This window comes from Meles meles, chromosome 6 (assembly GCF_922984935.1).
Source record: "Meles meles chromosome 6, mMelMel3.1 paternal haplotype, whole genome shotgun sequence".
Taxonomy (NCBI): Eukaryota; Metazoa; Chordata; class Mammalia; order Carnivora; family Mustelidae; genus Meles; species Meles meles.
In genome coordinates this window covers 25,119,243-25,142,928 of record NC_060071.1, presented here as the reverse complement: position 1 = coordinate 25,142,928, position 23,686 = coordinate 25,119,243, and the positions used below count along the sequence as shown (strand labels likewise).

At 37.5% G+C, this 23,686-nt stretch overlaps 1 protein-coding gene across 11 annotated transcripts in view; it reads left to right on the top strand.

The window, feature by feature from the left end:
- UBE3A (ubiquitin protein ligase E3A) overlaps positions 1-23,686 on the top strand; it is a 102,814-nt gene that overhangs the window by 17,690 nt on the left and 61,438 nt on the right. For 5 of the 11 annotated variants that reach the window (XM_046007451.1, XM_046007461.1, XM_046007460.1 and 2 more), the window contains 3 exons: positions 14,729-14,792; positions 16,916-17,035; positions 20,344-20,388. The exons of 1 other annotated variant lie outside the window; for it this stretch is intronic. In XM_046007451.1, the coding sequence (XP_045863407.1) occupies positions 17,016-17,035; positions 20,344-20,388 (65 nt within the window). In that variant the 5' untranslated portion in view covers positions 14,729-14,792; positions 16,916-17,015. Of the gene's footprint in view, positions 1-14,728; positions 14,793-16,915; positions 17,036-18,527; positions 18,728-20,343; positions 20,389-23,686 lie in introns of all 11 variants that reach the window. 5 more of the 11 variants (XM_046007454.1, XM_046007459.1, XM_046007457.1 and 2 more) reach the window with 3 other exon arrangements.

The window sequence follows — 23,686 nt, the reverse complement described above, 5'->3', positions numbered from 1 at the left end:
TATTATTAACTAACTTTAGTTTATTGAATTTAACTGATTTTAGTATATTGTTCCAGTTAGTTATTTCTGTGTAACAAATCACCCTTAAATATCAGGATTTATTTTTCTTATGAACCTGTGCTTTGTGCAGACACTAGAAAGCATAGTTTGTCTTGGCTTCAAGCACGTCAGAGTGGCTTGATAATGGATGTAACTTGATAATTGGAGGCTGGAATTATCTGAAGGATGGTTTAAAAGTCTGGAGATTGATGTTGGCTATTAGGACTTCAGCTAGAGTTGAGGTCTAGAACACTTACATACTGCCTTTATATGTATGTGGTTGCTTGGCTTCCTTGCCAAGTGGCTGACTTACTCAATATGGCATTGAATGGCATTTTTATGACCTAGCATTAAGTCATAGAGCACCATACTCTCTTGACTGAAAGAATCCTAGAGGCCACTCTTTTTTTTTTTTTTTTCTCTTTAAAATGTCCATATTTTATTTATTTTTTCAGCGTAACAGTATTCATTCTTTTTGCACAACACCCAGTGCTCCATGCAAAACGTGCCCTGCCCATTACCCACCACCTGTTCCCCCAACCTTCCACCCCTGACCCTTCAAAACCCTCAGGTTGCCCCAACCTCCCGCCCCTGACCCTTCAAAACCCTCAGGTTGTTTTTCAGAGTCCATAGTCTCTTATGGTTCGCCTCCCCTCCCCAGTGTCCATAGCCCCCTCCCCCTCTCCCAATCCCACCTCCCCCCAGCAACCCCCAGTTTGTTTTGTGAGATTAAGAGTCATTTATGGTTTGTCTCCCTCCCAATCCCATCTTGTTTCATTTATTCTTCTCCTATCCCCCTACCCCCCCATGTTGCTTCTCCATGTCCTCATATCAGGGAGATCATATGATAGTTGTCTTTCTCCGATTGACTTATTTCACTAAGCATGATACGCTCTAGTTCCATCCACGTCGTCGCAAATGGCTGCATAGTATTCCATTTGATGGCTGCATAGTATTCCATTGTGTATATATACCACCTCTTCTTTATCCATTCATCTGTTGATGGACATCTAGGTTCTTTCCATAGTCTGGCTATTGTAGACATTGCTGCTATAAACATTCAGGTACACGTGCCCCTTCGGATCACTATGTTTGTATCTTTAGGGTAAATACCCAGTAGTGCAATTGCTGGGTCATAGGGTAGTTCTATTTTCAACCTTTTGAGGAACCTCCATGCTGTTTTCCAGAGTGGTTGCACCAGCTTGCATTCCCACCAACAGTGGAGGAGGGTTCCCCTTTCTCCACATCCTCTCCAGCATCTGTCGTTTCCTGACTTGTTAATTTTAGCCATTCTGACTGGTGTGAGGTGATATCTCATTGTGGTTTTGATTTGTATTTCCCTGATGCCGAGTGACGTGGAGCACTTTTTCATGTGTCTGTTGGCCATCTGGATGTCTTCTTTGCAGAAATGTCTGTTCATGTCCTCTGCCCATTTCTTTTTTTTTTTATTTTATTTTATTTTATTTATTTATTTGACAGAGAGAGATCACAAGTAGGCAGAGAGGCAGGCAGAGAGAGAGAGGGAAGCAGGCTCCCTGCCGAGCAGAGAGCCTGATGCGGGACTCGATCCCAGGACCCCGAGACCATAACCCGAGCCGAAGGCAGTGGCCTAAACCACTGAGCCACCCAGGTGCCCCCCCTCTGCCCATTTCTTGATTGGATTGTTTGTTCTTTGGGTGTTGAGTTTGCTAAGTTCCTTATAGATTTTGGATACTAGCCCTTTATCTGATATGTCGTTTGCAAATATCTTCTCCCATTCTGTCAGTTGTCTTTTGGTTTTGTTAACTGTTTCCTTTGCTGTGCAAAAGCTTTTGATCTTGATGAAATCCCAATAGTTCATTTTTGCCCTTGCTTCCCTTGCCTTTGCCGTTGTTCCTAGGAAGATGTTGCTATGGCTGAGGTCGAAGAGGTTGCTGCCTGCATTCTCCTCAAGGATTTTGATGGATTCCTTTCTCACATTGAGGTCCTTCATCCATTTGGAGTCTATTTTCGTGTGTGGTGTAAGGAAGTGGTCCAATTTCATTTTTCTGCATGTGGCTGTCCAATTTTCCCAGCACCATTTATTGAAGAGGCTGTCTTTTTTCCATTGGACATTCTTTCCTGCTTTGTCGAAGATTAGTTGACCATAGAGTTGAGGGTCGATTTCTGGGCTCTCTATTCTGTTCCACTGATCTATGTGTCTGTTTTTTGTGCCAGTACCATGTGTCTTGATGATGACAGCTTTGTAATAGAGCTTGAAGTCCGGAATTGTGATGCCACCAACTTTGGTTTGTTCTTCAATATTCCTTTGGCTATTCGAGGTCTTTTCTGGTTCCATATAAATTTTAGGATTATTTGTTCCATTTCTTTGAAAAAAATGGATGGTATTTTGATAGGGATTGCATTAAATGTGTAGATTGCTTTAGGTAGCATAGAAATTTTCACAATATTTATTCTTCCAATCCAGGAGCATGGAACATTTTTCCATTTTTTTGTGTCTTCCTCAATTTCTTTCATGAGTACTTTATAATTTTCTGTGTATAGATTCTTAGTCTCTTTGGTTAGGTTTATTCCTAGGTATCTTATAGTTTTGGGTACAATTGTAAATGGGATTGACTCCTTAATTTCTCTTTCTTCAGTCTTGTTGTTGGTGTACAGAAATGCAACTGATTTCTGTGCATTGATTTTATATCCTGACACTTTGCTGAATTCCTGTATAAGTTCTAGCAGTTTTGGAGTGGAGTCTTTTGGGTTTTCCACATATAGTATCATATCATCTGCGAAGAGTGATAGTTTGACTTCTTCTTTACCAATTTGGATGCCTTTAATTTCTTTTTGTTGTCTGATTGCTGAGGCTAGGACTTCTAGTACTATGTTGAATAGCAGTGGTGATAATGGACATCCCTGCCGTGTTCCTGACCTTAACGGAAAAGCTTTCAGTTTTTCTCCATTGAGAATGATATTTGCGGTGGGTTTTTCATAGATGGCTTTGATAATATTGAGGTATGTGCCCTCTATCCCTACACTTTGAAGAGTTTTGATCAGGAAGGGATGCTGTACTTTGTCAAATGCTTTTTCAGCATCTATTGAGAGTATCATATGGTTCCTGTTCTTTCTTTTATTAATGTGTTCTATCACATTGATTGATTTGCGGATGTTGAACCAACCCTGCAGCCCTGGAATAAATCCCACTTGATCGTGGTGAATAATCCTTTTAATGTACTGTTGAATCCTATTGGCTAGTATTTTGGCGAGAATTTTTGCGTCTGTGTTCATCAAGGATATTGGTCTGTAGTTCTCTTTTTTGGTGGGATCCTTGTCTGGTTTTGGGATCAAGGTGATGCTGGCCTCATAAAATGAGTTTGGAAGTTTTCCTTCCATTTCTATTTTTTGGAACAGTTTCAGGAGAATAGGAATGAGTTCTTGTTTAAATGTTTGGTAGAATTTCCCTGGGAAGCCGTCTGGCCCTGGGCTTTTGTTTGTTTGGAGATTTTTGATGACTGTTTCAATCTCCTTACTGGTTATGGGCCTGTTCAGGTTTTCTATTTCTTCCTGGTTCAGTTGTGGTAGTTTATATGTCTCTAGGAATGCATCCATTTCTTCCAGATTGTCCAATTTGTTGGCGTAGAGTTGCTCATAGTATGTTCTTATAATTGTCTGTATTTCTTTGGTGTTAGTTGTGATCTCTCCTCTTTCATTCATGATTTTATTTATTTGGGTTCTTTCTCTTTTCTTTTTGATGAGTCTGGCCAGGGGTTTATCAATCTTATTGATTCTTTCAAAGAGCCAGCTCCTAGTTTCATTGATTTTTTTCTATTGTTTTTTTGGTTTCTATTTCGTTGATTTCTGCTCTGATCTTTATGATTTCTCTTCTCCTGCTGGGTTTAGGGTTTCTTTCTTGTTCTTTCTCCAGCTCCTTTACGCGTAGGGTTAGATTGTGTACTTGAGACCTTTCTTGTTTCTTGAGAAAGGCTTGTACCGCTATATATTTGCCTCTCAGGACTGCCTTTGCTGTGTCCCACAGATTTTGAACTGTTGTGTTTTCATTATCATTTGTTTCCATGAATTTTTTCAATTCTTCTTTAATTTCCTGGTTGACCCATTCATTCTTTAGAAGGATGCTGTTTAGTCTCCATGTATTTGGGTTCTTTCCAGCTTTCCTCTTGTGATTGAGTTCTAGCTTCAGAGCATTGTGGTCTGAAAATATGCAGGGAATAATCCTAATCTTTTGATACCGGTTGAGACCTGATTTGTGACCCAGGATGTGATCTATTCTGGAGAAGGTTCCATGTGCACTAGAGAAGAATGTGTATTCTGTTGCTTTGGGATGAAATGTTCTGAATATATCTGTGATGTCCATCTGGTCCAGTGTGTCATTTAAGGCCTTTATTTCCTTGTTGATCTTTTGCTTGGATGATCTGTCCATTTCAGTGAGGGGAGTGTTAAAGTCCCCTACTATTATTGTATTATTATTGATGTGTTTCTTTGATTTTGTTATTAATTGGTTGATATAGTTGGCTGCTCCCACGTTAGGGGCATAGATATTTAAAATTGTTAGATCTTCTTGTTGGACAGACCCTTTGAGTAGGATATAGTGTCCTTCCTCATCTCTTATTATAGTCTTTGGCTTAAAATCTAATTGATCTGATATAAGGATTGCCACCCCAGCTTTCTTCTGATGCCCATTAGCATGGTAAATTGTTTTCCACCCCCTCACTTTAAATCTGGAGGTGTCTTCGCGTCTAAAATGAGTTTCTTGTAGGCAACATACTGATGGGTTTTGTTTTTTTATCCATTCTGATACCCTGTGTCTTTTGATTGGGGCATTTAGCCCATTAACATTCAGGGTAACTATTGAAAGATATGAATTTAGTGCCATTAGTAGCCTGTAAGGTGACTGTTACTGTATATTGTCTCTGTACCTTTCTGATCTACTACTTTTAGGCTCTCTCTTGGCTTAGAGGACCCCTTTCAATATTTCCTGTAGAGCTGGTTTGGTGTTTGCAAATTCTTTCCGTTTTTGTTTGTCCTGGAAGCTTTTGATCTCTCCTTCTATTTTCAATGATAGCCTAGCTGGATAGAGTATTCTTGGCTGCATGTTTTTCTCGTTGAGTGCTCTGAATATATCATGCCAGCTCTTCCTGGCCTGCCAGGTCTCTGTGGATAAGTCTGCTGCCAATCTAATATTTTTACCATTGTATGTTACAGACTTCTTTTCTCGGGCTGCTTTCAGGATTTTCTCTTTGTCACTAAGACTTGTAAATTTTACTATTAGGTGACGGGGTGTGGACCTATTCTTGTTGACTTTGACTTTTTGATGCTTGTTCCCTTTGCCATATTAGGGAAATTCTCTCCAATAATTCTCTCCAATAGACCTTCTGCTCCCTTCTCTCTCTCTTCTTCTTCTGGAATCCCAATTATTCTAATGTTGTTTCGCCTTATGGTGTCACTTATCTCTCAAATTCTCCCCTCGTGGTCCAGTAGCTGTTTGTCCCTCTTTTGTTCGGCTTCTTTATTCTCTGTCATTTGGTCTTCTATATCACTAATTCTTTCTTCTGCCTCATTGATCCTAGCAGTGAGAGCCTCCATTTTTGATTGCACCTCATTAATAGCTTTTTTTATTTCAACTTGGTTAGATTTTAGTTCTTTAATTTCTCCAGAAAGGGCATGTATATCTCCAGAGAGGGTTTCTCTAATATCTTCCATGCCTTTTTCGAGCCCGGCTAGAATGTTCAGAATCGTCATTCTGAACTCTTGATCTGACATATTACCAATGTCTGTGTTGATTAGGTCCCTAGCCTTCGGTACTGTCTCTTGTTCTTTTGTTTGTGGTGATTTTTTCCGCCTTGTCATTTTGTCCAGATAAGAGGATATGAAGGAGCAAATAAACTACTAAAAGGGTGGCAAAGACCCCGGAAAAATGCGCTGTAACCAAATCAGAAGAGACCCCAAATTGTGGGGGGGGAGAAAGGGGATAAAAACAGGTTCTAAAAAAAAAAGAAAAAAAAATTTTAAAAATAAAACAAAAAAAATATAAAAAAGACAGAAAAAATATATATATTTAGATGAACTAGTCAAAAAACGTTAAAAAAAAGGGTAAAAGTTTTAAAAAATTTAGCAGAAGAAGAAAAAAGGAAAAAAAAATTGAAAAAAGAAAAAAAAATTGAAGTAGCCGCAAGACTAAAGAATCATGGGGAGAAAGCCATGAGTTCCGTGCTTTGCTTTCTCCTCCTCTGGAATTGCTCTGCTGTCTTAGGAATTGAATCTGCTTTCTCCTTGATAGATGAACTTCGTCCTGGCTGGATATTTTGTTGATCTTCTGGGGGAGGGGCCTGTTGTAGTGACTCTCAAGTGTCTTTGCCCGAGGCGGGATTGCACCGCCCTTACCGGTGGCCGGACTAAGTAATCGGCTCGGGTTCGCTTTTGGGAGCTTCTGTTCCCTGAACGCTTTCCGTAGAGTTCCGGAGGACGGGAATGAAAATGGCAGCCTCCCAGTCTCCGGCCCGGAGGAGCCGAGAGCCTGGGGCCCCACTCCTCAGTGCTCCCCCAGAGGACAGCACCCAATCACTCCCGTATCCCCAGCCTCTAGCCGCGCTCCGAGCTCACCCAGCCCGCGACCAGTTCAAGGTAACCCCGAGCCGAGAGTTCAGTCCTCGGCTCTGTTTCTGTAGCCGGCTTCTCCATTCCAATACCTGCGAGCTCTGCGACACTCCGACACCCCCGATCCTTTTGTGACCCTGCGGGGCCTGGGGCCACGCTGGCCCCGCGTGGGCTTCACCCCGGTTTAGCCCCTGGAGCAATGTCCCTCAGTGGAACAGACTTTTAAAAGTCCTGATTTTGTGCTCCTCCGCCGCTTGCCGGGAGCCGGCCCCTCCCCCCGAGGTCTATCTTCCCGTCGTTTTAGATTCACTTCTCCGCCAGTCCTACCTTTCAGAAAGTGGTTGATTTTCTGTTTCTAGAGTTGCTGTTCTTCTTCTCTTCGCTCTCCCGTTGGATTTGTAGGTGTTTGCAATGTTTAGATAAGCTATCGAGCTGATCTCCTGCTACCTGATGTAGTCTCAGGCTGCTACTTCTCCGCCATCTTGACCCCTCCTCTACGAGGCCACTCTTTTAAAGGAAAAAGGACATAGACCTCACCACCTGATGGAGTATGCCAGTGTTGACCTTGTAAGAAAAGCATGCGTGATTATATTGTGGTAGCAATCTTTGGAAAATAAAATCTGCCACATATACCATTCCATGAGTTTTGACAAATGTGTTCACCTTTGTAGCACTTAAGTCCTATCAAGTTATAGAACCTGTACCCGTTCCTGGTCAGTTCCTGTCCCCACATCACTTCTCCAAATCAGCCATCCTTCTCATCACTTTCATCCTAGATTAGTTTACCTTGGACTAGAATTTGTATGAGGTTTCTTTTATTCAGCATAATATTTTTGAGATTCATCCATGTTACTGCATGTTTAAGTTGTTTGTAGCATCATTCTACTGTTTTCAGTTCCTAGCTGTTAAGGATGAAGCTAAAGTAAACAATTATTTGAAAGTCTGTGTGGATATATATGGTATCTTTTTTCTTGGATAAATGCCTAGGAGTGTGATTTTTGGGTTATAGGGTAGTTAAAATACCAGATCTTTTCTCCAGATTGGTTTGTTTTGTTTTACACTCCTGCCAACAATATATGAGATTTCCAGTTGCCCAACGTCCTTATCAACATTTAGGGCTGTTAGTTATTTTGATGTAGCTATTCCGGTAGATGTATAGGTGTTTCTCTTCATATTTTGAGGGGTATTTTCACTTGATATACAATTCTGGATTGACCTGTTTTTCTTTCAGCCATTTGTGTTTTTTGTTTTGTTTTGTTTTTAATATTCTTAAAGATTTTACTTATTTTAGAGAGTGTGCGCACATGCGTAAGCAGGGGAAGGAACAGAAGAGGAGGAAGAGGGAGGTTCTGGGAATGAATCTCAAGCAGACTCTGTGCCAAGCATAGAACCCAGTGCAGGGCTTGATCGCATGACCCCAAGATCGTGACTTGAGTCAGCCAAGAGTCTGATGCTTAACTAACTGAGGCACCCAGGTGCCCCATTTTAGCCTTTGTTTCTGATGAGAAGTCTGTTATACTTCTCTTCCTTCCACTAAAAGTCTTTTCTCTCTGCCCCCTTTTGAGATTTTCTGTTTATCACTGGTTTCCTTTGTGATTATCCTGCTTAGGTTTTATGGTTTCATCAAATTTGAAAATAAATGTCAACCATTATTTCTTCTGTGTATTTTTTAAATCACTTACCTTCCTCTTACACTGTCTTTTTCCTGGGACTCCAGTTACGGATGTGTTAAATCATTCCATCTTGTCCTTAGGTCATTAACATGTTATTTCTGGTCTTTTTGTCTGTCTGTGCTTGAGATTGCTTTGTTTTCTGTTTCATTGTTCCTTTTTTTCTTCCTGTAGTGTCGTTGTACATTGTATTTCTAAAACTTCCATTTGATTTATATTTGTGTTTTCCGTTTTTTACATAGTCTTTGGATTTTTGACGATATTTTTAATAGTATTTGAAAGCCCTCATATACTGGTACCATCAGTTCATTCATTTCAGGGTCCATTGATTGGTTTTTCTCTTGGTTCTGGGTCATATTTCCTTGTTGCGTATTTAGTAATTTCTTATTGGATGCTGCACGTAATGGTCTATTGTTGAGTGACTAGATTTTGTTGTTTAATTAGAGTATTAAACTTTGTTTTGGCTACCAACTAAGTAACTTGCTGGTCACTTTGATCCCTCAAATCTATATTAGGGTGTCTTTATTTAAAGCCAGTAGCTACTATAAATTCATGGCCCTTCTCCACAAAATATCCCCAGTGTCAGTCTTCATTCTGGTTAGGGGGATTTTAGGCATTTTCCAGTCCTGTATGAGCACTGGGAATTGAACTCACTGCTCCTCTTTCTCTAGCTTCAAGGAGTCTTTTACCTTACAGCTTAGGAGCAGAATCAAAGGACTGCCAAGTGGCAGATTTCTGGAGCCTTTTCTCTGCATAGCTTCCCTCCTCTCATTCTGTTCTACAAATTCTACCATTCAGCCTTTGGAACTCTTGAGTTCTTGGTTTTCATTTTAGTGATACTGTTGTTCTCTGATTAGATTTTCTGTTCATTGGCTACAGATTAGAAAGTGCCTCTAGACAGAAATCTAAGCACTGGGGGGCTCACTTCATTTCTGTTCGTTCACTAATGGATCACAGTCCTGCATTGCCTGTTACCAGATCTGAAAACACCTGTTTCATATGTTGATATGGTGTCCTTTTTTTTTTTTTTTTTTTTTGACGAGAAGCAACTGTTAGCATACTTTTCGATCTTTCTCTGGGCTTATCTTCTGTTCCACTTACCTGTTTATCTAATACTCATAACTTACCTTTAAAAATAAACTTTTTTTTTTTTTAAATATTTTATTTATTTGACAGAGAGAAATCACAACTAGGCAGAGAGGCAGGCAGAGAGAGAGGAGGAAGCAGGCTCCCTGCGGAGCAGAGAGCCCGATGTGGGGCTCGATCCCAGGACCCTGGGATCATGACCCGAGCCGAAGGCAGAGGCTTTAACCCACTGAGCCACCCAGGTGCCCCTAAAAATAAACTTTTGATTGAAGTATAATATACATAAGAATGCACATGAAACGTACACAGAGCTTGTCAAACTTTCACACACTGAGCACATGTTTATCCAGCAGTCAGATCAAGAAATAATAGCAGCAGCAACTCTGAAGCCCCTTATACTCTTTGTTATTACCTCTTTCTCCCAGAGAACTTCTATCTTGACTTCTAATAGCATAGATTAGATTTTTCCTGTTTTTATGCTTTATATAACTAGAATCCATCATATTTAATTGTGTCTGGCTTCTCTCACTTAACATATTTATGACATTCGTCCACATTGTTGGTTGTAGTCATTGATAGTTTATGATAGTTGCTGCATAGTATTCTGTTTTAGGAATATAACCACAATTTATTCGTTTTACTGTTGATGGACAGATATTTAGTTTCGGTTTGGGACTACTTAGAATATTGCTATTGTAAACATTCTACTAAATATGTACTCATTTCTGTTTGATGTATACTTAGAAGTGGAAGTTGTTTGTTTGTTTTTAATATTTTATTTATTTGACAGAGAGAAATCACAAGTAGGCAGAGAGGCAGGCAGAGAGAGAAGAGGAAGTAGGCTCCCTGCAGAGCAGAGAGCCCGACGCGGGGCTCGATCCCAGGACCCTGAGTTCATGACCTGAGCTGAAGGCAGAGGCTTTAACCCACTGAGCCACCCAGGAGCCCCAGAAGTGGAAGTTTTAAGTTTTAGAGTATGCGTGCATTTAGTCTTAGTAAATACTGTCAGGTTTTTGAGAGTTGTACTGATTTTAATTATGCTATTTAATATTTCATGATTTAATCCCTGGCAGAACAAGTTTTCTTGGGGAAAAGAGACATTCTTCTTCCATTAGAAAGTAAAACTTTCTTGGTTATTGTGGTATGCTTGGTATTCAGACTTTTGATGAAATTGGCATTGGATTAAATTTGTGTTAATTGGGGGGGAAATCATACTCTTGTTTGTTTATACATGAATTCCATTTGGAACTAGCTCAAAATCTTTTGTCAGGATCCTGATTCTTTTTTGTTGTTGTAGAGGGAAGTTGTGGTGTCAAGAGAACAGTCTCCAGTACTATGAGAGTAAAAATATGGATAAATGAGCCATACCATGAACCAGGTTATAACTAGAAGCACTGATAAATGTATACAGATAGCTATAATACAAGGTAGAAAATAACAAATGATAAGATAGAAATTTATGTGTATTGTATTAGTAACATATAATAAGATCCAAAAGACCGTGGTTATTTACAGAAGAGCTTAGAGAACCCTGTGAGATACAGCCTTTAGAATAAATAGAGTTTTTAATAGGGTATGGTAGATTGTTGGGGGATGGAATTTAGTTAGCAAGGGATAGGGAAGTATTTCTGAGTGAAGTGACCTAAGAAACAAAACAACTGAAGTCAGAAGTTCCGAAGGCCAGCATGTAATAACCAGTAATCCAGGGATGGGACCAGATCATCAAGGACCTGGTAATAATGTTATGTAGTGGGCAGTAAGGCTTCTATGAGGGGGTAGAGATCAGTGACAAGGACCTCATATGGTATCTGGAGTTTGGAATTTATCCTGTAGGCATTGAGGAAGCATAGACTATTTTGAGCTTGAGAGTGATGTGATGAACGAAGTCAGGAAGATAATTCTAGTAGAGGAAGTAAGGGATAAAGGCAAATGGGAAACCACATGAAGTAATGAGGGTCTGTACTATTTTGGTATGCATGGAGGAAAATAAAAGGTAAAACTTACAGGATTTGATTATAAATTAAGAGCGTGGTACAATGGAATGAGCATGGCCTTTAGAATCATACAACTTGTGTTTGAATCATAACCTTTATTTACTAGTTAAATGACCTAAATAAAGCAAGTCACCTAAGAGAAAACTCTCCTCTCTGTGAGCATCTTCAAGCATTAGAAGTATAAAATGAATGATGCAGAGTCTGGACTGGCAGGTTTGGGCCAAATTGTGTATAGTTTGATCTGAAATGTTTGGGAAATTGGGTTTTATTCTGAGAACAACCAAAAGGCAGCAAAGGAAGAATTGGTAGTGTTGGAATATGGGGGATTTCTGAGATAGAATTGGTAGCACTGTACAAAAAAATTTGTTTTACGGGGAAAGAGGGGCCTTCTGTTTAGAATATGACTCAAAATTTTCCAATTTAGGCAAATGGACTGATAGAGCCATTATTACCTCACAAGGTTTTTTCTTAATATGTGTGATAAATCTTGATCATGCCTCAGAGCTTAGTTTAATGTCACTTCTTGAAGAATGCCTTTCCTGTTTTCCTGGATTAAGTCAGAACTCTGTATACACTTACCATATTCTTACCATTTCTCCCTCACAACACTGAATTATGCATTGCAATTTCATAATTTACTATGGCTTTTATTTGTGCCCATTTTGCTTATTATATGAGGACAAGAGACTGTCTGATGTCTTATCTGTGTTTTTATCCACTTCACAGGCACTCAAGATCTATTATAATTTTTTAATTGTGATATAATTGATGTAGGACATTATATTAGTTTCAGCTAGTAGACATTTTTTGAATGAATGAATAAGAATTTGAAGGTTAACAGGTATCAACCTGCATAGTGGTTAGGCTAAACAAAAACGAGAGGGAGAAAATAAAGAATGGCAGCAACTAATTTTTTTCAGCCTCTAACCAGAAGAACAGTGAGATGAGGCACATTTAAGGTGGTGTGACTTTTGGGAAATAACTGAGTTTGATTTTAGATGCTAATGATACATCAGGTGTATGTGGTAATTGAGAGTGGTAGGCTTATAACTCAGTGATAAAGGCTTAAAGATATAGAGTTAGGGATCCTAAGTATAGAGGTGCTACAGAAGTGGATGGAATTGCACAGATAATTAATTTAGGTTAAGAAAAGGGACCTAGTGCAGGAAACTTGAGTGACCAAGACTGAGAGCTAGGAAGATGAAGCAACAGACTTAGTTGCTGTCACAGGTAAAAGAATGTATTACGGAGGTGAGAGGAGGTGAGGAATTATTAGCGGTGTGAAAAGCTACAGAAAGTAGGATTGGGGCCACAGGGTTTAGAATACTGAGGAGTGATTAACTTCTATAAGAAAAATGTCAGTAGATAGAAGGTTTTGTATATCAGAGATTGAGCTAATCGTTTTCAGGTCTTTTAGCAGTTAAGGGAAGGAAAATAGGGAGCTGGTACTCAGAAGGGTTAATGGAGTTGAGGGGTTTATGTGGGGAGTACTATATGAAAGCAGTATTAAACATTTTAGCCTAACTCCAGAATGGATGAGAATAGCCTTTGGTCATTTGTGAAATTTATAAATGTGCAAAACTTGAGTTTCCACAAGTTAGCTTTACCTATAAATTTAAGACATAACCACAGTGCAAAGGAGAAGGGAACTACTGAGGGAACACAGCAAAAAAGTGATAGAAAAGGTAGACTGTGAAATTAAGTTTTGACCTAGGTTTAGAAGGAGGTGAAGGAAATAAGCTGTTGGAGAGGAGATGAAGCACTTACCAGATGCAGTAGTAATAATACAGAGACGTGTGTGTGGGGGGGGGGATATATATAGGGAGAGTGAGAGTTGGAAAAATGGATCATTTTAAGAATAATGAAAATGTTAGAGGGGCAGATGAACGTAGACCAATAAAGGCATTTCTTATTAGATTTTATTTCTTATTCTTAGATCATTATTAGACTGAACCCTCTGTTGGAGAGGGACTCAGACACAAATAAAATAAAGGCACTAGGTCTGGTATTAGGGTGCTCACGGTAAATTTTCAAAGAGACTACTTAAGATTTCTGGTTCTTACAGTTTGTCTTACTTATCCTGTATCATTCTAAATTGGGTATATTTCCTATGGTTATGTGTTCCTATTCTTCTGAGGCAAGGTTTCTCAAATTGAGATCTGTGTATTGCTTGCAATGTGTGTTAAAAATGGAGATTTGTGTATCCCCACTTTATGCATTGAATCACAGTCTTTGGAAGTAGAGATCAAGTATTCACTTTTTTACAGATTTTCCCAGCTGATTCTATTATTGAATAGATTGAAACTTGGTCCTTAAGATCTTAAAACTTGGTTAATTAGGAAAAAAAAGTTTTTTATATATATGTGTATATATATATATATATATATGTGTGTGTGTTGAACACTGGACCTCATAAAAAAGGAGACTAGTAGAGAGAACTTGACTCAGTAATTTTCAAAAAGCATGTCGCTCTTCAACGAATTATATATATATATACACTATATATATATGTATGTATACACACACACACACACACACACACACACACACACACACACAGCATTTTCTGCCATCAACCTGTAGGGCACTGGGTGGGTTTCTTAATCTTTGAGAGTTGGTTTCTTCATATATGATAAAAGGAAATACATTAAAATATTGCAGTTCTTGTCCACTGAGAAATGCTCTGATCATAAACATATGAGTTAAGAATTTACAGTGATTATTTGGGTGTATGCTTCAAGCTCAGAATTTGGTTTTTGGTGCATTAAGTTTTGATTTAAGAAATAGTCATTGCTACCATGTATTGAGCTCCTATTATGTGCCAGGAAGCATTGTCTTACATACTTTGAAAACATTTTCTCTCAAACTCACAAGGACCTGACACCTGAGACTCCAAAACGAAAGGACCTACCCCAAGGCTGCTAATCTAGGAGGTAGTGGACAAGTGCCTGTAAAATGTACCTAGCATAACATAGCAGATGCTCAGCATAGAGAATTCAATTAAAAGCTAAATTGTTTTAGGTATCTGAAGGAATTAGAGGCATACAGTTGAACGGTTTTCATACATTTTCAGCCCTTTTGGAGGGAGGGAAGAGGAAAGAAATGGCAAGCTCTAAGCTTTGTGGATGAATATGGGAAACATGGCTCTGTCAGCTGAGAGCACTGAGGCAACAGGGTCTGTCTAACCACCCTTGCTTGTATCCTGGCAACAACATTAGGGACACTTGTTTGTTCCTGTGTTTTTGGATATTCATAAATACTAACAAAATGAATTTCCTTTTAATGAATTTTGGGGAAATTTTTCTTACGAGTTTACTCAGTTTATGTGAAAAGAATTGAGTGAGGTGTTTTATATTTTAGGTTAAAAATCTGTAAGAACCTGATTTTAGAATTCACCAGTTCCTCAGAAGTTTGGCGAAATATGGTATGTTTCTGTTTTTATTTTTTGGAATTCAGAATTGCATGTATATCTTAATGTCATAGTTAGAATAATGGCAAACATTTTCAACATATTTGGGCACTTGCCATTTTTAAAGTATTGTCCTAGGTACTAAATCACTGTGCTACCAGGTAGACCATAAGGGACGTGAGATGCTGAAAGAAATCAGAAAAGGTTAGTGTGTCATGAGAAGTGAAATCTTACGCATGAGAAGATTGGATGGGGCAGGTTTGGCTATATGAATTAATAATAGCTTCCATTTGTTGAGCTCTTACTATGTGCCAGGCACGGTTTTGAGTAGTTTATACGTTGGTTTGTTCATCCTCAGGACAGCCCTCTGAAAAAGACACTATTACAATCTTAGTTCTCCCTGTAAATGAAATGAGGCTCAGAATGGTTAAGAAACTTGCCCAAGAGTTGCCATCTAGTAAGTGACCAAATAGGAACTTGAATCCAAATTGGCTCTGGAGCTTGTTTGTGCTCTGTTGAACACTGGACCTCATAAAAAAGGAGACTAGTAGAGAGAACTTGACTCAGTAATTTTCAAAAAACATGTCGCTCTTCAATGAATTAATTTACTTCGGTTGATTAGTTAAGAGATATAACTTTATTACTTTTATATTGACAGATAAGAAAGTTAGGCTTCTTTGGATCCTCTAAATCTGCATACACATTTAGTCTTACGAGAGAGAACCCAAGAGGAAATGTTGTTCATTTCAGGAATGCCATTGCCTCTTCCTCATAGGGCCTCAGTAATGTCCTATGCTCTTATTAGGAGACATGTAGCTATGATAGGGAAATTGTATTATTTCTTCCAAGGATTAGGAGTCCCATTTATTGAAGTCACCTAAAGTTAATTATATATACTAAGGCCAGCCCTCACCCTTATGTAAATTCGAAGCCCAAGTATATAGGCTGCTGTAGAGGTCTGGGCCTAAGCACTGATATTTCAGCTCTTCGCTTGATATTCTCAGGTACCTTACTATTTTATATTGAGTTCTGGGTCCATGCTGGTAACCACCTTCTATAGTTGTCTCTTGTCACTTTGAAGGTGTTAACTGTCAAGGGTATTTATTTCTCCCTCTTAATTTTCTCATTTTCCTTAGTTCACTTTTCAGATTTGGCCTGGATATACAGTTGGTAGGGAAATAATTAAGGGGGAAAGCTAGCTGCACAAAACGAGTTCTCCATACTGGAATATTTCAGATGTGTATCTTTGCCAGAACTATATATAACATTAGGATGCCTGATGAACCATGACACTCAAGAAAGTTCAGCTAAGGCCAGGTAAGGGAATCAAAAGATCCTAGATTGAGGGAGGAGGACATATTTTTATATTTTGCCAATCTCTTTCGTGAAATTAAGTATTAGTGGATTTGTGGCTGAGAAAGAATAAAACAGATTTTCATGAAATATCCAAGAGATTTGAGCTAATGTTAGATTACCTTACTTAAATATAGAATAAGTAGGACTAGATTGTGTGTGTGTGTGTGTGTGTGTGTGTGTGTGTGTGTGTAAAATTATCTGTTAAGCATTGGCTACCTGGAAAACCCTATATCTCATTTGAACAATTACCGTAATAGTGGGATCTCAATCCATATTCTAATTCTTTGCTCAATTACATGTATGTAACATATGAAACTCTTGTATCGTAAGACCAAGAAATTCTAACCCTGGATAGGAAGCCAGTAGATCTGAGTTTTAATCTTAACTTCAGCACTAATTCTAAAGTCTTGGGCAAGTCAATTAATCACTCTAAGTCTGCTTAATTTGTTTTTTGTTTGTTTTCTTAAATTCTTACTGTAGTATCTGGCCTAGTTAGGTAGAGCCAGAGTTGTCAGGAGACTCAAGCAAGATACTATCGACCAAACTGTAAACTGTAACAATCCATAAAAGTACAAGAGATTATCGCCACATTTTCTCAAGAGAAGAAATCAGGGGAAGAAAATAATGCTGGAAAATAGTCCTTAAAAACATTTCTATAATAATTACTCGTCTGATGAATGTTGCATTGACACTTAATTTGAAGCTTTGGAGATTATTTTTTGAATAGTGGATTGGATTTATATATTAAAATGTTCTAACTAAAGATTTGTTTAATTTATTAGAGTTATTAAACCTACGCTCAGATCAAGTTAGCAGCTAGACTGGTGTGACAACCTGTTTTTAATCAGTGACTCAAAGCTGTGATCACCCTGATGTCACCGAATGGCCACAGCTTGTAAAAGGTAATTTTGAATGTTATTCTACAGCCTTTAAAAGGCTGTTATTGTAAAGTAAAATACATGCTGTAAAAAACGAAGAAAATGTATAGTTGGCAGGAATGATGTGAATACCTAAGTTTTAATGTGCTTCTCCATTAAATATCTTTCCTAAAATATTTTATGCTTCCCCTGCCCCTAGCCCCCAGTCTATGTGCATAAGTAAACAGGAAAGTATTTCTCAAAGATTTCAAGTTTTTAAGTAAACATGTTATTATGAACGTTATAAAAACTATGAAAAAATTCTCAATGTACATTTTATGTGGTGAGAGTTTTAACTAAAATGCTTCTCTAGGAATTTTAAAACTTTAATAAAACTGGTATAAATTACTTCCCTAAAGAGTTACAGTGGAGGTTAAGGAGTGGCTTGTAGGCTAGACAGGCTACACCAGTTATTGGAAATGAGCCTCCATATGAATGTTCTGGCTCATCCTGCGGTATTTAGATTTGGAGGCATTTTGTGATCACTTTTCTGTGATCCAAATCAAGACTTAAAATAGAGACTTTCAAATTTATTTTTTATTTTCTAATGTTCCTTATTTGTTTTGAAATTTCTTTTCTCGTTTGTTAGTCTGACAAACTTTTGGCTAACCTAAGTCAGTACTTTCTGCCCCCCCCCCCCCCCCCCGATTATGTCCTGAATTTGGTAAAGTTAATGAGCATGTACTAGATCCTTACTTCCCAAAACTGGACAGTAATGAATAAAGAGACTCTTTAGTGGCGAGGGTAAAGCTTGGAAACAAATGTTAGGTGTTAGGTGATTTCATAGTTTTGGAAATGAATGCTAACTTTAGGATATATTTTGGTAAGTTATTTACAATATTATAGAAATATAAGCAGAATGACTAGAAATTTATTCAGACATGTACTATTATTACTGCGAGAAAAGTGTTTCTGTTAATTCTTTCTATATTCACTTTTCATTAAAAACAGTTTGTGTTTTGAGTAGAAAACAACTTGGGCTAATAACCATGTTTATGAGACCCAGGATAGACCTGTTTTAGGGTAATACTCTTTCATCCCTTTCTTACTCTTTTGTCCTCCTGTTAGACTGAATTGGTTTAAATCACTTGGTTTGACAAATAGTTTTTGTAGCTCACTTGAATATATGTTAATATTAAGCGATAATCCACTATATTATAATTTGGTGACAGTTTGATGCTAATGTTTACCAATTCTCTTCTTTAGGGAACAGAAATTGGAAAATAGTGTAGTTACCATTTGATGATGTATTTAACTTCTGTCCCATTTCTCAAAACTTTGTAGCAGTTATATATTGTGCTTCTAAGACTCCGATTTGTTTTCCTTCTGCTTGTGTCTTACCTTTTTGCAGTAGTATTTTAATTTTCCTGTCATTGTGTCCTCATTTTTTTCCCTCTCTCTTTCTCTTTCCTTGTTAATTTTTAAAGTTTTGCCGCCTGCGTGTTTGAAAGCTTCTAATCTGCCTCTCTTCCCTTAGTGCCAGCAGGTTTATTTTTTGTTTTGCAAGCCTGCTCTGCCTCCTTACAGTATGACATCTGATGCTGGAGGGTCGCACTTTCAAAAATGAGTCAGCTGGTACATGGGGTTATCATCAGTTTTTAGCTCTTCTGTCTGAGACATACAAACAAGTTTGGAAGCAATCTTGGGGTACTTACCCACAAGGCTGGTGGAGACCAGGTGTGTCACAAAGGTGATTTGCTTGCTCCCTGGGGGAGAGGGTGGAGTGAAATTTTTGCATTCATGTCAGTGCCAAGTCACTGCCACCTCCAGCATGCCCCAATTTTTAGTTCTAATATAACTTTGTGCAAAATTGAAAATGTAAATATACTTCAAAGAGGATCTAAAAATATCAAAATATTTGAGCTGCTGGAGTCTTGCCCTTTTTTTTCTTTCTTTCTTTCTTTTTCTTTTTCTTTTTCTTTTTTTTTTTTTTTTGCATTCTTGTCCTTGGACTCTGAATAAACTGCAGTGAGGGGTAATTTTGAAAGTTTAATAAGTAAGATTTTTAAAAGCTAAGAATGTGGAAAACAGTTTGTTTGGTTTTTTTCTTTCTTTCTTTTTTTTTTTTTGGCTGGTGGCTCTGATTCTAAGATTCTTTTGTTAAAGTTGTTCACAATTAGAAGTCTCAAGTCAGTGATAAATTTACAGATCAGGTTGTAATGTCATTTGGAAAATTTAGTTCTTGATCCTAAAAAAATTTTCTGAGACTTTGAGTTAGCAATCAATATTATGTTGATTTAACTTAGTATATATTGACTGATGCTGTTTATAAAAATGAATAGGGTAACAGGAATTTATTTTTTTAACTGCATGGTAAGAGTAGGCAAAATTCATTCGTACCCCAAAATGAAAATAAGACTTTTTAATGTCTTAGAATTTTGAATATTTCTATGCAAGATAGTAACAGTATATTAAAAAAGAATAGAAAACAACTGGCAACTTTTTATAACTGAAATCAGTTCACAGTTATCCATAGTAAAATTTTAATACACCAGCTTGGTATACTTTTGATAGGTAGTACATCTTGCCAGTATATTTTCAGGGAAGGTTAATTTCATTGTTGAACCTAGGTATCATGATTAGAATGGTAAATCTAATTAAAGTGTCTCAGAATTCACTAAGCCTGTTAGATTAAATTATTTAGAGCAGAAGTTTGCAAACTTTTTCTCAATGGGCCAGATAATAAATAAATACTTTAGGCTTTGTGGGGCATACAGCTCTGTTGGAGTTTCTCAACTCTGCTCTTGTAGTATCAAAGCAGCCATAGACAATATATGTAAATGAATGAGTTGTGGCTGTGTTCTAATAATACTACAAAAATAGGTGCCTGACCCAGGCCTTAGTGTGTTGTCCCAGGAAATAGTTTGCTGACCCCTGACCTACGTATAGTTTGGGACTATGAATACCAGTGAATACTTTTAATATTTTGGATAACTGATAGTTGGCTGCAGAAAGTTTCATAGTTGTATGTTTTTATTATAAATATTTGACTTTGTGAATTATTATGATTTATTATACATTTTACTCCTTTGTATGTTGGTATCTAAATGTAGTGTTTACAGTTTCCTTTCCTTAAAAAAATGCACTGACTTTTTTATTAGTCCAGCTTTTATAATAAACGTGTTGAATGGCAATCTAATTTGATCACTTTTTTCTTCTGTTGAAATCTTTAGTTACTTTTAAAACTGTTAATGATTAAATCTTGTTTTCAAAATTGTCTACTAATATAACATGTCTGCCCCTTTTTGGAATATGGAATATTTTGCTTAACTTTCCGCAATTGCATTTTACAGATCACCAGGAGAACCTCAGTCTGACGACATCGAAACTAGCCGAATGTAAGTGTAACTTGGTTGTGGCTGTGGTGTCTTCTGAGTTACCCTAGATTGCTTTAAAGGTATTAAATTATTTGAAAATAATTTCTAGTTTTAAGAGAGTAATATATTAAAAAATAAATTGGGAGAAAAGAGTGTACCTACTATTTTTCCTACCAAATAAATACCTCTAAAACTTTGGTACCATGTCACTAAATTTCTACTTTTAGATAGATAGTTGTAGACTCCTGGATTATAATGTGTTTTTGGTTACCTAGCAGTTGTGGGGAAATAGAGATGGGAAGGAGTTTAGGTTACTATTTTTCCTACCAAATAAATACCTCTAAACTTTGGTACCGTTTCACCAGATTTCTACTTTTAGATAGATAGTTGTAGATTCCTGGATTGTAATTTGTTTTTGGTTACCTAGGAGTTGTGGGGGAAAAGAGAGGGGAAGGAGTTCAGGTTAACTATCATTTATTAAACACTCCTTATTCAGCTGGTAACGTGTTGTGGATACAAAGATGTGTAATAATTAGTTCCTAACCCGCAGAATTTTATAGTCTCCTCAGTGTGAAAGAAGCATATCTTTAGTCCTTGTGGTAGAAAGATACCATTATGCAACAAGAACATAAAGGAGTACTGGTTACCTAGGTATACAGTAGGAACCTAATCCATGTGGCAGGGAAGTAGGTACCAGGGTAGGCCAAATTAAATCTTGAAGTGTAACTGGGAATTAGGTAGCAGAAAGCATCGGCAGGGTTATTCTAGGCAGAAGTATGGATGAAGTTACGCAGCAGCATAGTGAGCATAGGGAACAGTAGGCAGTTGAGGATTTTTACATCATAAACTGAAAGGCCCAAAAATGAAGAAGGTAAGACTCGATGAAAGGGCTAGAGCTTTGCCTGCTATGTGGAAGACCTAGGCCTATTTCATAGATATTTGGGAGTCAATAAAGAATTTGCTTAGGAAAGGGTAGTAAACCTTGTTAGACATAAAATTTTAATAGTTTGGCAGCAGAGAAACAGATTTGAAGAGAAGTGTTTGGTGGTAGGGTGATCAGGGCTTTAGCAGTTCAGTCAGTGAAAGCCTTAAGAAAGACACTTGACATAATAGAAATTCAAGATAACATTCTCTGGCTGTAAGAAAAATACGTAGAAAGTGAAATAGGTAAGACTTCAGAGTTGGTTATAAGAATTTAAGAAGTTTAAAGTAATGGGAAGGTGGTAATTATTGAAGTAAGGTTTTTAAGGTAGAAAGGGTTAGAATGAAGAATATAGGTATAGGGATTGCTCTTGAATAAGGGCAAAAATCCCATCTTGTTAAACTAGAAGGAGGTAAAGTTGAATATGTGATGTTAACTGTGTTTGTAGGTGAGAATGGGGAAGACAGGGTCATTTTTACCTGAAGTATTTTCTCAGTAAATTTGTTTAGGTCCGCCACACCACTGTTTCTGTCTCCTCTGAGATGATACTAGATACTTGTAAAGGAGGTTCAATTGTTGAGTAAGTTTAGAAACTGTAGTTAAACAAGTTTCTTTACTGAAAATAGTGGAAATGTACTTTTAAAGTGCTGATACACATTGTGAATCTCCAAGTAGTTAAACAAGTTTCTTTACTGAAAATAGTGGAAATGTACTTTTAAAGTGCTGATACACATTGTGAATCTCCAAGAAGCGATTATAAGGTGTATTTCTCAAATTTGTATGTCTATGTAACTTTTTTCCCCAAACTTTTTTTTTGTGGTAAAAAAGTTGACCAACTTTATTATTTTTAACTGTGTAATTCTCTTATGTTCATATTGTTGTGCAACCATTGCTACCATCATCTCTAACAACTCTTCATTGTATAATACTGACACTATATCCTTTAAACAATAACTCCCAATACGCCCTTCTCCCCATCCTCTGGTAACCATCTTTCTACTTCCTAGGTCTGTGATTTTGACTGTCCTATCTCATGTACCTGGAATCATTTTTATCCGTCTTTTTGCGATGGCTTATTTCACTTAGCCTAATTTCCTCATTTCACCCACATTGTCGCATGTCAGAATTTTCTTCCTTTTTATTGTTAAATAATACTCGTGTGTGTGTGTGCGTGTGTGTGGTGCATTGTGTTTATCCTTTCACCCATTGATGGACACTTGGGTTACTTTCATGTTTTTGCAGTCATGAATAATGCTCCCATGAACATGGGTATGTATAAGTATCTCTTTGAGACCCTGCTTTCATTTCTTTGGGTATATACCCACAAGTGGGATTGCTGGATCATGTGGTAATTCTTTTGTTAATTTTTTGAGGAACCTCTACACTTTCTACAATGACTGTACCATTTTATGTTCCAACCAAGGGTTATAATTTTTCCATATTCTTGTCAGTACTTGTAATTACCTGTTTTTGATAGTTGCCGTCCTAATGAAGTTATTTTTTAATTGTAGCTTTGTGGCCATGTAACTTCTTAAGAAATATGTTTTAATAGTATTTTGTGGAACACAGAGTTTTATTAGGGAACTTGAGGAGCCTGTGAAAACTGGAAGAGTCTGGGGGAAATGAGTGAAGTAGAAGACCACATAATACTGACTCTCATGCTACTGAGTGGCCATTTGAAGTTAGGAAACTTACCATAGTTGGAGTTTCAAGACATTTCTTTAATAGCCAGAAAAGAGGCATGGTATTTCAAGGTTGGGTGCTAGCAAAACGGATAGGATAGAACTACTAATGGCACGTGTGTGTAGGTTGTTAACACTGAAGTAGTTGAGTTTATGTCATTGGTGATGGCCATAATTAGGTAAATTATAAAAAGCCAGATAAGTCAAATAGTTCAGTGTAAATGAAATTTTTTAGAACGATGTAGATGATGATGATCAAGGGTTGGGTGTTTAGTATGCCTATGGTAGTGATTGGCTGACATAGAGAGGAGGTGAAGCTTTTTGAAGAAAGTCAAGTATTTTGGGTGTGAGGGGAGCTTAAGTGTTGGAATAGATCATGAACATAGACATTGCAGTCAGCATGACCATGATGTAACTGGGGGCAAAATGGAGCCTTTAGTGTAATGAGTATAATTTACTACAGAGAGGGGAAAGGTATTCAGGTAGATATCATGACTTTCGAAGTGTAAGTTGTGTTTGTGTTATTTTTTATTTTGTTTAGATGGACATTGTTTTAAATGCAAGGAATTAGAAGAGGAATAGTGGACTTAACAGGTTTTAGTTGTCTGAAAAAGTTCACAGAAAAGGGAAACAAGATAAGCAGTGTCTTTTGGAGCATCCAAACTTTAGTGAAAGCTAGGAGGTTGGGGATTATATAAAACATTTGAAGATTAGG